This window comes from Cucurbita maxima, unplaced genomic scaffold (genome assembly GCF_002738345.1).
Source record: "Cucurbita maxima cultivar Rimu unplaced genomic scaffold, Cmax_1.0 Cma_Scf00011, whole genome shotgun sequence".
NCBI lineage: Eukaryota > Viridiplantae > Streptophyta > Magnoliopsida > Cucurbitales > Cucurbitaceae > Cucurbita > Cucurbita maxima.
The window spans coordinates 2,535,640-2,549,435 of record NW_019272027.1 but is presented as its reverse complement, the minus strand read 5'-3'; the positions used below and the strand labels follow the sequence as shown (position 1 = coordinate 2,549,435).

General features: G+C 35.7%; 3 protein-coding genes across 3 annotated transcripts in view; all 3 read right to left on the bottom strand.

Moving 5' to 3' along the window:
• Positions 1-1,093: 1,093 nt before the first annotated feature.
• Positions 1,094-4,887, bottom strand: LOC111486723 (transmembrane emp24 domain-containing protein p24delta4-like). Its single transcript, XM_023133955.1, has 4 exons — positions 4,539-4,887; positions 3,653-3,865; positions 1,563-1,639; positions 1,094-1,464 (listed from the first exon to the last, which is right to left on the bottom strand). The coding sequence occupies exons 1-4, from the start codon at positions 4,749-4,751 to the stop codon at positions 1,320-1,322; spliced, it is 648 nt and encodes a 215-aa protein (XP_022989723.1). The 5' UTR covers positions 4,752-4,887; the 3' UTR covers positions 1,094-1,319.
• Positions 4,888-6,117: 1,230 nt separating this feature from the next.
• On the bottom strand, positions 6,118-9,472 carry LOC111486670 (F-box protein At1g10780-like). Its single transcript, XM_023133883.1, has 4 exons — positions 9,309-9,472; positions 8,043-8,785; positions 6,690-6,970; positions 6,118-6,606 (listed from the first exon to the last, which is right to left on the bottom strand). The coding sequence occupies exons 2-4, from the start codon at positions 8,782-8,784 to the stop codon at positions 6,370-6,372; spliced, it is 1,260 nt and encodes a 419-aa protein (XP_022989651.1). The 5' UTR covers position 8,785; positions 9,309-9,472; the 3' UTR covers positions 6,118-6,369.
• Positions 9,473-11,792: 2,320 nt separating this feature from the next.
• Positions 11,793-13,796, bottom strand: part of LOC111486651 (protein RETICULATA-RELATED 1, chloroplastic) — a 7,144-nt gene continuing 5,140 nt past the window's right edge. Inside the window, exons 5-8 of the mRNA XM_023133853.1 lie at positions 13,119-13,217; positions 12,727-13,032; positions 12,478-12,642; positions 11,793-12,313 (exon numbers count right to left, since the gene is read on the bottom strand). Of these exons, the coding sequence (XP_022989621.1) occupies positions 12,025-12,313; positions 12,478-12,642; positions 12,727-13,032; positions 13,119-13,217 (859 nt within the window). The 3' untranslated portion in view covers positions 11,793-12,024. The remainder of the gene's footprint in view (positions 12,314-12,477; positions 12,643-12,726; positions 13,033-13,118; positions 13,218-13,796) is intronic.

The following is a 13,796-nucleotide window of genomic DNA, read 5'->3' as shown; positions in this document are numbered from 1 at the left end:
ATTATTATTATATTATTATATTTATAATAAATTTTAAAATTTAAATGTAGCAGGAAACTCATATTACTTATTATTATTATTATATTATTATATTTATAATAAATTTTAAATTTATCGTGTTACTCACATCCATTTTATTATTTTTATATTATATTATTATATTTAAAATATAATAAATTTTAAATTTATTGGGCTACTCACATCCATTTTATTATTTTTATATTATATTATATTATTTAAAAATATAATAAAAATAAATTTAAAAAATTTCCATTTTAAGGGAATCTTCAATATTATTTCTACTTTTTTTTCTCTTCCAATTTTATTTTTCATGTTTTATATTTTTATATTTTTTATTTTTCATAATATCTTCCAATTTTATTTTTCATAATATCTCCAAGCTTTTAATTTTATTTTTCATATTTTTTATTTTTATATTTTTTATTTTTCATAATATTTTCTAACTCGTTATTCTTGTTTTGACTTCGAACTATTTTATTATATTAATTATATATTATACTTATTTGTAAGAAGTTTAATAATTAGAAAAATTAATCACGCTTAAAAAATCCTTAAAAACCCCATCTGACATTGACATTAAAAAAATTAATCACGCTTAAAAACTCTACTTTTATCATTAAAGCCCTATTCACCCCTCTAGAGTTGCCATACCGATCCTAACATATTGCTTTTGATATCTATTATTATTTATTTTGATTTAGTTTAATCTTAAAAGAAAACTTACACACAATAAGAATGTGATGTTCATCAAAAACCCTAATGAAGCCCTCATCATTGGATTTATCAAACTGGTAAGAGAAGGCATACCTCAAATATAAAGAATTGTGATCCATTGCAAGTATTTTTTTTTTTTTTTTTTTGGCATCTTTGTCTCATATCCTTCAAATCAAGCATAACTTTTTGAAAACGAAACCAAATTCTAAGTCGAAAATCAGGTCGTACCTCGTAAACCAGCTAAACAAGAGGATGGCACGAAGAAGGTGCCCATTACAAGTGAGCATATATAAGAAAAGACCTACGATTACTAAACGAAAAGCATTTGACAAGCAACACAACTAAATTGGGTATATCATAGATAAACTGGTGATATGTTAGATTGCTTAGAAATAAGACGCGTTTTGAATGAGTAACGAATAAGTAATATTCAACATCGCAGACTATCGAGGTATCTAAGGCTCATAAGATAATGAATTTAAATGAAAATCCGTGATGAAACAATTCTGTAACTATAAGATTTGTGTGATGCTAGATTGTAAGAAAAGAAATTCAGAGAACAAGAAAGAAGAAAGATTACTATTTCAAATGAGCTTCTTTTTCTGGAAGAATCGCTTCAAGTACCACAGTTGAAGTGTTGAAGCCAAAATACAAACACCCAAAGACATTATGCTAAACCACGCCACTCTTCCATTTGTTTTCTCACTTACTATCCTCATTTCTGCTTCCCTGTGTGGTTCATATATACATTACACCAAATAGTTACTCAAAACATTCATGGAGAAAATTTTGTAGAGAATTTCAATAGTTTTTCCATCGTAGATTACCTTTCTTTTAGGTACAAAATGTTCTCATGAATAGCCTCTACCACGCCTTCGAGTTTCCGGAGCTCAAGCTCAACACCCTACAAGATAGCGATTTGGAAAACTTAAAGGTTAATTTCCGAAATATAAGAGAAATTCTCAGTGGTAAATCTAAGAATAGAAACTTATCATCCTAGTTAGTGAATTTGAAATGTGCTTAGACGTCAAGCGCATACACGTGCAAATACAGAGCCTTGTTTTGATTCAGTTGAGGAATCATTGCAAAAGCACGCACTAAGACGCGTATCGAAATGTTTTGACAAGCTATTGAGGCACCTGCATTGGTGTTCGATTTATAGGAAAAAAATGGTTGAAGTTTATGGACATGATGCTTGGTCGAAAACATAATTTTCCACCCTAATCCTAGTGAGTTCTCTCCTAGTCTTCAGTCTCCATCCCTCATGGTCTTCAACCATTGCTCTCATCTAATCCTCTTATTCTGATTCAGCGTTACACCTCAAACCATATCCCTCCAATCCATCTTGGAATGTCCATCTCTTTCTGGTTCATGCTTGCTATACAGTCTTAAATCTCTCTCTCGTTGATGCTCACTAGAGAACCCTGAACTCCCTCCTTGTTACGCTAGGCAAGCTAAGAAATTCCTGAGTATTGACAAAGGAACAAAAGATGAAACCACGGCAGAGGAGGAAATTGTGCTTGCTTCTCTATGTTATATGCTTCCACTTGTGTTCCTTGGATTAATTTTTTGTAATTACGATCTTGCATAGATTCTGGCCAATTCGGACTCGTTTTTTTAACCCTTTGGCCTTGTGGGGATGATACCTCATCTCCCCTCTTTTGTTTGGTTCCTCTTGTTAATAGTACCTTTCTCTATATCCCAATAAAAAATAAAGTACACACACACACACACACACAAACACAAAACAACAGTAGTGCTAGCTGATGTACAATAAGGATTGAGTGCCCTCCGAAATGTTGTCCAAAGGATTCCTTGGAAATGAATGTGAGATTTTTTTTTCAGAAGCAAAAGGGTTCCAATGGGCTGATTGTGGAAGACCAATACAGCCTTGGGTAGAAATTAAAGCTCTACTACTATCTCAATTTCCTTCCTCAAAGAAGAATTCCAGTGCAGAAAGTTGTTGCTGTATGACAAGAAGGCAGCATGAGAGAGGATTGGAAGCTCGACATTCAACTGGCATATAGTCCTCTCAGAAAATCCACATCTTCTCCCTTAATTCACCCATGGAGGACACTCTTTCACAAGGACGAAGAAGATCTTATGGGAGAAATCTATTAGAGCTTTTTGCTGGAACATTTGGTGAGAAAGAAACAGAAGAATCTTTCAAGAAAAGGAATTATCCTACCTTAGATTTTTTTAGGCTATAATTAATACAGTCGTGATTTGGTGTAAACACTCTCTTACATTCCATTACTATAGCTTTGCAACCTTCTAAACCAATTGGAGAGGTCTTTTGTAACTATCCTCTTGGGTTCTCCCCATCTTTTGTAATTTCATACTATCAATGAATTTTTCTTATCCAAAAAGAGAGAGTATTCGAAGCTTTCTGAAATCTTTGCCGTGTTTTTGTCTGATATATCAAAGGAAGTCTTGGAGAGTAGTTTTGTGAATGGTTGAAGGTAGAAGTACAAGTCAAGGTTTGAATGTTTGATCCAATCAGACCAGTACTAAGTATGCAGGCAGTGCACGGGATGGAAAAGAGGAATAGTCTACCTAAATATGGAACATATCAATATCAAGGGAAGTCAGTGTCCATTGTCCTAATTGCACCTGGGGAAAGGAGATCAACAAGTTGGACAAGGATAAAATCATTTACTTCTCAAATCTTAAACCAAGTGCTTTAGCACTCTTCTAAGGTATTCTTGTTCATAGCCACACCTTCCAAGAACACAAGGAGATTCTTAAATTGGTATTACAAGCCCAAGAAGACCAGCAATTGATAGGACTCCGATATTGAAAATAACCTCAAAGTTGTTTACAAGATAAAATGAAACAATAATACCCAACCACTAGCACTTGAGAGGTCTGGACTTCGAAGAAAACTCCCCCCCCAAAACCAAAAAAAAAAACGCACCTCAATTTTTTCCTTTCTTGCAACTGATTCCCAATCCTTAGCTGTAATTCCAGTTCTCCATTCAAGACTTAAGCTAACATCACCACCACGCTCATGATGGCCATCAATCCAAAAGCATGCCAAATGGTTGCCAGCCTCTGCTGTGGTGAAGGCAAACTGCCCATTTGTTTGATTCTCCTTGTGGTAGAGGTTGTTACCGTATGGTGATGTTACCTTCGAGAGGGAAAATATACAAATGGAATATTAAGCCAATGATACAAAAACATAGATCAAGACATCGGCAGGTTGTTTCAGCAGGGAAAAGATCTGATTTATTATATCTTCGAATATTCCTTCAAATCCGTTCAAGATAAATGTGAAATATTTGGCAATCAAACAAAATAAATCTGGTGATTCTTCTAATTTAAAGAGAAACAACGAGCTGGGTGGAAGTTAACTTTAAAATCTACAAAAGCCCAAGTGACTAAGGGAAGAGCCCCAAAACGAAATCAATTATATCACAAGAACTAAAACTCAAGTGAAGAGAACCCAACAGGCACATAGAAGAAGCCCCACTGTTCCAACAATCACATTGTCCTTTAACAGTCAGCCTACTATTGAATGTATGTGAACGTGGATGTTTCTAACAGCACCCATCGCCCACCCGGCACCAATAACATCCATTTTCCACCATATTCGTGCATAATACAACACTACAAAATCTGAGAAAAACGAAAAGATCTGTATTCGATCCATCCAAGATAAGCAATCAAAATATTCCGTAATTTCAGTTCATCGCAGTGATTCTTCAATTAACCAGACAAATCCAGAAAGAAAATAAAACAAAATCATCGAAAAACCCTAGCGTTGACCGATCCAGGGGAAAAAGATAGCAGAAGTAGTTCACCTTGACGGAGACGGTGGGCGCATGGGTATAATTCTCAGAGATCACAACATAATCAGCCAAAACAACGACGTTGTTATGGATTTCCTCAGACACACACTTGGTTCCAGTAGAAGGAAGGTTGAACCAAATAGCATGGGTGGGGCGCACAAGATCCGCCGCCAAAAAGCTCAAAATCAACAGCAAAGAAGGCAGAATCATCCTCCGCTGCTCCATTGCTGTCTTCTCCGATTCTCTCTATCTCTCTCGCACTGTTCTTGAATTTTTACTTTGACTCTTGCTTCGTTTCCAATTCAACTCTCTTTTGCACGATGTTTTTAGAAAACTGGAAGCATTTCGTTGGTACGCCGCCATGCTTACTTATACCCCCAATTTTCTAACACTTTAATTTTTTTTTTAATTAATTTGAAATTTTTCGCCCGGTGGGACCACTACCAAATCCACTCTGTCAGGGAAGGGAGAGAAAGTGACCCAAGCCCATCCGTAGCAAATATTATTTCTTTGAACTCTAAAACGTATCAGTTAGGGGAAGGTTTCCACACCCTTATAAAAGGTGATTTGTTCTCCTCCCCAACCAATGTGTGACATCACACTTTTTGAAATTTATTACTTGTTCGAGGGGAGGCCCAAACGTTTAGATACTTACTTTTGGATAAGTGGTAATTTTGGTAAACCTAATAAAATATTACAGTAGTATTTAATTTCAAGGGGATTTGTTTAACGTTGAAATTCTCGTTCAAATTGAATTTCATACCTTAAAATCAACTTATCTTATTAGATCTAAATATTTTTATTTTTAAACGGCTTCATATGTTGCACTTGTATGGTTGCTGGATGTATGAGTTATACGTGCTGTGGAACATGTTTTATGTTTTAGGACGTGTTTTTTTCATGGCTTTCATAGTTATCGTCATAGCCACTTTTGGGTGGTGATACTAATTGTTAGTGATTGCACGTTGGTTATTTCATGTGGTTACCAACATAAACAACTTTGACACGATGATAACTAATTAGTAGTAATTATACATTGGTTTCGATATTACCATCATAGTCGCATTCGGAAGATGATGACTAATTGGCAGTGGTTGGACGTTGGTTGTTTCTTGAATCATGTTACATGGAAGTAACGACCTCTCCATAGAAACAATTCTTAATGAAATAGAGCTAAGATAGCTAGTTTAGACATGGTGTCTCGAGGCACGTTCTAAAACCTATTTTAGAAATTTTGTGCTAAATTCTTGAATTTAGTAGAAATACATGATGCCTCGATACATGTCGAGCCCTTGTTTGAGAGATTGTGTTAACCTCACAAGTTTAGCAGAAAGACATGATGTCTCAAAATACGTCTAGATCCTTGTTTGAGAGATTTTTTTTTTTTTTTTTGTTGAACTAAGGGTCCCGACATTAAGACCATATGCCTTAAACAATTGAACTTCAATAACATTTATCCGGTCTTTATTAGGGAAGATATGTCATCATTCCTTCAAACCAAACTAAGGAATATTCATATCGAATAAAGAGTCAAACTTTTCATTTTTCTTTTAATATTACAATTCAAACAAGTAGAACTTCAAACCTATGATCAATAGAAGGACTTGACAGATTAAACTAGGCTCGGAGGCAAAAAAACATCAACTTGAATATCTTTTTGATCATCTTTGATCGATCGTCCCGTCGAAGAATGTGGTAATCAAGCAATTAGTTGTGAATTCATTCGTAAAAGAATGATCAAACTAAGTTAATCATTTAAGCAGATCAACCTGTAATCAAATAATTCAAAAGAAGAATGATCAAATAAAACCACAAATGAGGAGAAAAGTGCTCACTTGTGCTTCTATTCGATGCGAACGATCTTGCGGTTCAAATATCTAAACTTGCAAATTTCATCAAAGAAATCATCAGCACTGCTATGACTACTCTTCATTCGAAGAATCTTTATCACTAGTGTCTTCAAATTCTTGCCATACTTTATCAACGACTCGAGAGTATTCATCTTCTGTTCGGCATTCAACGGCGACCGAACCAAAATCGATACTTCCTCCAAACACGAGATTACAAAGTCCGGATCAACCTAAGTACCAAAAAAACGCAAGTTATAAGCCAAGAAACCCATCTCAAGAAGAATCTATCTTGCTTGGCCCTAATCCTACTTACATTTTTAATGCAGTTCTTGGGGCAAAGTGCAGCAAACATGGCTCCATGAATGTCAAACTTTTGCAACTTTGGATGGTGATTGAAAAACTCAACAAAGTCGATCTCAGGGAAAGGCTCAAGTGCATCAAAGTCTCCAGTGAACTCAACCTTCATATAAAGATGCTTAACCTCACTCCCCCATTCAAGCATTTTGCTTATTGCATCCCAACACCATTGGACTCCTCTTATGGACAGAGACTCCAGTGAACCAAGCTTATCAAAATCCACCATGTAAACTCTTCCTGTAAACATAAAGAAAGAAGAAAATGAGTATCAAATGAGTATTCAAGGTCTTGAAATGAGTATCAAATGACTATTCAAGGTCATGGAATGAGTATCAAATGACTATTCAAGGTCTTAGAAATGAGTATCAAATTAGTTTGAAGTAATGAACTTGCAAACTACTGTTAGGAATCCCAACCCTTCAAAATGGTATGATATTGTCCACTTTGAACATAAGCTTTCGTCACTTTACTTTTGGTTTCCCCAAAAGGCCTCATACCGATGGAGATGTATTCCTTAAAAACCCATGATCATACCCTAAATTAGCCAATGTGCGACTCCCTCCCAACAATCCTCCCCTCAAACAAAGTACACCATAGAGCCTCCCCTAAGGCCTATAAAGCCCTCGAACAACTTCCCCTTAATTGAGGTTCGACTCCTTTCTTTAGAGCCCTCAAACAAAGGGTACAAAACATACCTCAAACAATCCTCCCCTCAAACAAAGAACACCATAGAGCCTCCCCTAAGGCCTATAAAGCCCTCGAACAGCTTCCCCTTAATTGAGGTTCGACTCCTTTCTCTAGAGCCCTCAAACAAAGGGTACAAAACATACCCTTTGTTCGACACTTAGTCACTTTTGACTACACTTTCGAGGCTCATAACTTCTTTGTTTGACATTTGAAGATTCTATTGACATGACTAAGTTAAGGGCATAGCTGTGATACCATGTTAGAAATAACGACTCTCCACAATGATATGATATGTCCACTTTGAACATAAGCTCTTATGGCTTTGCTTTTGATTTCCCCAAAAGACCTCATACCTATGAAGATGTATTCCTTACTTATAAACCAATGATCATTCCCACCCAACAATCCTCTACAACTTCCACCTAGTAGAGACTCTTCCCTTTAAAGGATTGCATACAAGAAACGAATACATTCCGTGAATCGTGTCGTGCTCGCAAACCATAAAGATAAAGAACATAATCATGATCACAAAGGTCTTCAAATGAGTCTGGATTAACTTTTTTAAGTGTAGTTCTAGTTGTTCATAATAACTTGTGGAAGACTTTGTAGTTATGATGATTACCTGCATTATTTGCAATTGAAAGACTTGTCAAGGAACTTGTCCCACGGGCTCTAATCCAACTAAATCCTTGAACTTCAAGGAGTTGAAGTTTAGGGGAATTGATCATAAGTGAGCAGTTCCCCAAGCCATAGAAGTCCAGCTTACACTGTTCTAAGTGCTTCAGCTCAATTGAAACTGAAGTTAAACCTTCACAGCCAAGGAGCAATAAATTGGATAGATTAGGACATGCACGAAGAGCAGAGTTCAATGCTGGATCCTCTATCTTGGCACCAACAATCTCAAGGTTTTTTAGCTTTTGGAACACATCCCACCTAGGTGTATGTGTCATTAAGACACCCCATAGTTTAAGTGACTCCAATTTTTCAGCAGATTTAAGGTATTCCAACTTGGAAGGGCTATCTTGACAAGCTTGGAGATCAACCAAATTATCCATTCGTAGCTCGAGTCGTCGAAGCGAGGGGCCGATACTAGACAGCCATGAAGCAAGACCAGCACTAGTAAATGGACTATAAACAACAAGCTCCTCCAAGCGAACAATGGATGAAACTATCCTGCAAACAATGACGTCAGGACTCGACTCGCCCGAATGACTGTCGAAGGAATTGCGAGGGAAATAGAGACTTTTAATGTAGGGCGTCGAGTCTTTCCAACGCTTGGATACGCAATTGCAGACAGCTACGTCCCGAGCGTTGGTCATATGTGACAAGATGTACTGAATAATAGCATCTGGGAGTGAGTCCATTCTGTGAGGAAATTCATCAAACAGATTGTTGTCAGAAATCAAACATCCCACTAACGAAAAATTAGCAGGGGAGAAACGTTAATCAAATCATTCAACACAAGATTATTGAATATAGAAGAACTCACAAGCTGATTGATTCAACAAAATTCACTGAATTCGCACACAAATCATAGAAAATCATAAGTTACGAACTGTTCTACATGAAAATCTCTTTAAAAATTCCTCCAAAATGAAACAACAGATCTAAAGGGTGAAAGGAAAACAGATTTCCCCGATGAATTAGAATGAAACAATGTGTTAAAAGTTCTTGATTAACAAGAACAAAGGCAAAACAGCCGAAGAAATCAGTAGAAATTGCAAAGTTCAGTAGCTAAAGTGAATAAAAAATCAAACAAAGAGGACGAACAAAATCCAAACAAAGGCAAAACAGCATCGAAGATTCAAGAAGAACAACAAGAACAAGAACAAAGATTCCGAGCAAAACCCATGAAAGGAAAATAGTGAAATCAAGATTTGGGGCTTACAATTAGTGAAATGTGGGAAGTGGGTATTGTGGGGAAGAGGATCTGAGGGTTGGGGTTGGTGGAAGAACAAGCAAAAGCGGCAACCTAGAGAGAGAAAGAGAACGAAGAAGGAGCGCACTTATAGAGACGTTTGGAAGAGGAGGGGGGTTTGGATTTGGGAGGGTGTTTTTCAAAAAACTTGAAAGCTTGGAAGTTAGGAGGGACGATTATTATCTCTCCCTCTTCTTTTGGATTTCCCTCCTTCTTTTTCAAACTTTTTTTTTATTCTTTTTTTTTTATTATTTTTTACTTCCTAAATTAATAAAAAATATAAAATTATCCTTAAATTTTAAAAACTTAATACTTTATTTCATTAATACCTTTGATGTTTTTTTAATTTTCTTAAAATAAAAATACACTTAGTATACGACAGGTACTATATTTTATATATAATATATATGTTTTTTTTGTTATTTTAATTAATTATAGATTTCTTTAATCGTTTGATTGATATTAAATTTAAAAATTTTAAAATAAAAATACACTTAGTATATGACAGGTACTTATATATTCCAAACTGTTCTTTTAAGATTTTTGTAACGTCTTATTGGTTGATCGTTTCGATATTATTATTCAAAATATTTTAATACAATGCAATATCATCCATTTACATTTTTAGTGTAATTTTCATTTTCATTAATGTTTATAAAATGTTATTTTTCAATTTTATTTATTTTAAAAAAATTAATGCCTGAATTATATTTTTACAAAATGCATCCTAATTAAAAGAAAAAAAAATAATATTATTCTAACAAACTTAAATCATTTTTGATATCTATGGCCAAAAAAAGGGATAAAAGCATATATATATATATATATATGTATATTTAAATCTCGATACCAATATTGATTTAGTTCTTGTTATCATTTTCGCATATATGACCAAAACTACTTGATAAAAGACAATCTAAACGCCCTCCTTCCTTGCTTTGTCCAACTATATTTCGATTTATGGAAAGGTCACGGTTTTTGGACAAAACTAACCGATAAGACTAGAAATCTATTTGAAACTTGACTTTCCTTCATCGCTAAAACAATGATGAAAAAATATCGTTATTATTGCATTATTACAGCAATAATAAATTTTAATAAAACTATATAAAAAAAAATAATTGTAGATTTTAACGTTTTTTTTTATCGACCTTAAAAAATCTAGAAAGAAAATAGGAGAAGAAAAGAGGAGGAAGAAACAAAAGTTACGAGAGAGCGGCCAAACGAGAGAAATGACAAATATTAGAAAGTAAGCCAAAATATAGATAGTAAGTTGAATAGATTTGGTGCAAAGTCACGTAATGATTATTTCCATTGTAAAATATGGTAAACACAATCGATCGTACAAGTAGGACCCACAATTTTAAATTTTCATTGACGGGTTGCGATCATATCGGGAATATGACCTACATTAAATGGTTTTTTGAAGTATAGGTAAGATTGTATAACTATGAGACGTAAGGACAAAATTAAACGTCATATATTGTAACGTCAAAATTATAACTTTCCCAAAATTATGTCGTCATATATTTATTCGTCTACTGTCTTGGTAAATAATTTAAATATAGATTTGAAACAAAGCAAAAAAAAAAAAATAATAATAGAGATAAAAAAAAAAGTGATTGATAGAACATCACTTAAAAAGAGGATTATGGTTTCAAAATCCCGTTCTCACCGTGATACGTCACGATTTTGATAGATTAGTAATTTTAGTTATTCTAAAATCACTCTCAAACATGCAAAAAAAAAAAAAAAAAAAAAAAAAAAAAAAAAAAAANAAAAAAAAAAAAAAAAAAAAAAAAAAAAAAAAAAAAAAAAAAAAAAAAAAAAAACTAAACCGACCCATGTTGTGAGTCGTCGGAGGTTGCACTAGTTGTGACAAATGACTAGAGCATTAGAGTTAAATGATGTTGTATGGTTCAAACCGGTCAATGACCTAAGTAAACCACAGGTTTTAACTCAAATAACACATTGAAAAGTCTCGTGTATATTTCCTTCACATCGCACCAAGTTACTCCTGTTGTAAAAAAATTCCAAAAAAAGAAAAAAAAACCACAACTAAACCGACCCATGTTGTGAGTCGTCGGAGGTTGCACCCGTTGTGACAAATGACTAACATTAGAGTTAAATGATGTTATATGGTTCGAACGCGGTCAATGACCTAAGTAAACCATAGGTTTTAACTCAAATAACACATTGAAAACCCTCGTGTATATTTCTTTCACATCGCACCTAATTTACTCCTGTGGTAAAAAATTTCCAAGAATCTTCGCCAACTTTTCTGTGAAATGAACAAAAACTCGTTTGAAATGACTTTCAAAATACTTACTAAGAAAAATAAAAGATTTTAAAACGTTAAAGTATTCATAACGTCATTTCGAACGAGCTCTAACTCAATCCGATCCGATGCAAACTACTTTGACAACCTTATTCAGTAAGAGATAACACCAGAAGAAAACCACTAAGCACTCAATCTAGCCTGTGGAAAACAAAGAGAAATTATACAACAATTGCATCATTTCAGTTTTAAAATGAATCCTTCCAGTTGGATCTCAGGGTACATCAAAGGAAATATTATCCACCTAGCAACTACATTTTATCAAAGATTTATGTGGTCAATTTGCACCAAATCTATTGTCATACTGCAAAACTGGGAATTGAAGAATGCATCGACAGGAAAGAAAGATCACGACGAACCTGCCGTTACCTTTTTTCGAACAATTCTCTTCCTCCGTGCTTTCGGTATTGATTCACCTTCAGAGACGGAGTCAGCACCGGTCTGTTTGAGACCGAGAAGTCCAAGACCAGAAGTTATGGCATTCTTTGAAATAAACCATTTTGAGGAAGACCTATTAACGTCTTCCGAACGTCGGTTGTAAACCTTCTGCAAGAGGTCGCTCGACTGAACCAGTGGATCTGCCTCTACTCCAAGCCAAGCCAATCTTGATCTTTCTCCTAGTTGCACATTCAAAACCCTACAGACAGTTCCAGAATAGTTTCATTCAACATTCTTTAGCTAATACTGTCTTTTTGGATAAGATGAATCATCACCCTTTGTTTAAACTAAGATCGTAAGAAAAACGGGAAAGTTTAAGGTTCGGCTAGACATAAATTTCACAAGGGGGAGAAAAGAACAAACCTCAATGCAGAGCTGAAAAACAGGGCGACTCCAATAACATCAAAATGATTGATCATTGCTCGGTCAAAACCACATAATAACTGATACCGGAGATTAGCATAGAGCCCGAGAAAAGCGCCATAACCGAGAGCGTTGGTGCTCACAGTTGGAACTGATACAGATAGCCTGGTAAACAAGTACACAATTCCAAGTCACGAAAAATGGAGCACTCGGTTAGCCTTTCGATTGCCAAAATGAAATAACCTTTACCTATCCTTCTTTTTCTTGGCCAGAAAATTGGACAAAGCACCTTGAGCTGCTCCCGCAGTTATACCGACCATGCACAACTCGGCAGCTTTGTAGAAAAATGAATGGATTCTCTTTTGCAAGTCAAATTCCCTCATAGGATAACTTTTTTCAAATAAATTATTGGGAAGTTTCTGCAATGTATTTTGCAAATCAAATCGGAATGTATTTCCATACGAACGGCATGGAGCAAGTGACCAAACAACAATAGCATTGCACGCAGTTACAGTAAGAACATTAATGAGCGCCAGATCCCATTCCTGTTTGATCCTGGAGACACAACAATACAAAGGTTTGTAGCCAAGCAAATTAAATAATATGATGAACAAAGTTTTACACAAGACTAGAGGACGAACCTATCCTTGCGATTCTTTATTTCCCACCAAGCTGTGCAACCAATCGTTGCAGCCTGCTCTAAAAGAAGCCTATAGAGAAAGGCAGGATCTGCTAACATCCTGAGCAAATATATGATATCATGAGTTAAATTTTATAACTATGCATATTCTCTCGAAGGGAACATGCAGTCTTTCACCGAAATAAAACTAGGGATCATGTACAGAGAAAATTCAAGCATTGGGAACAATCAGAGAATATTTAAGATTGAGAACATTATAATAGATTTGTTGATCTAAAATACGATATTCATATCTACTTTATGAAATTTGGTCAGAAAAGCAACCATCAATTGTTGGGGGCCATCAAATTTCTTGAATCGAATTGGTGTGCTTTAACGTTTTGTACTTGGAGCCTGTTTTGATTGACTTAAGTGTCAAAAAGTATTTTTAAGTGCAAACGAAGAGTTTTTGGAAGGTTATTCCAAACAGGCCTTTACCCCCCTTTGTTATTAATGCAACTAGATAAATTTTAGTGCCCTCGTTCACTCACGCTCCCCCCCCCCCCCCCCCCCCCCCCCCCCCCCCCCCCCCCCCCCCCCCCCCCCCCCCCCCCCCCCCCCCCCCCCCCCCCCCCCCCCCCCCCCCCCCCCCCCCCCCCCCCCCCCCCCCCCCCCCCCCCCCCCCCCCCCCCCCCCCCCC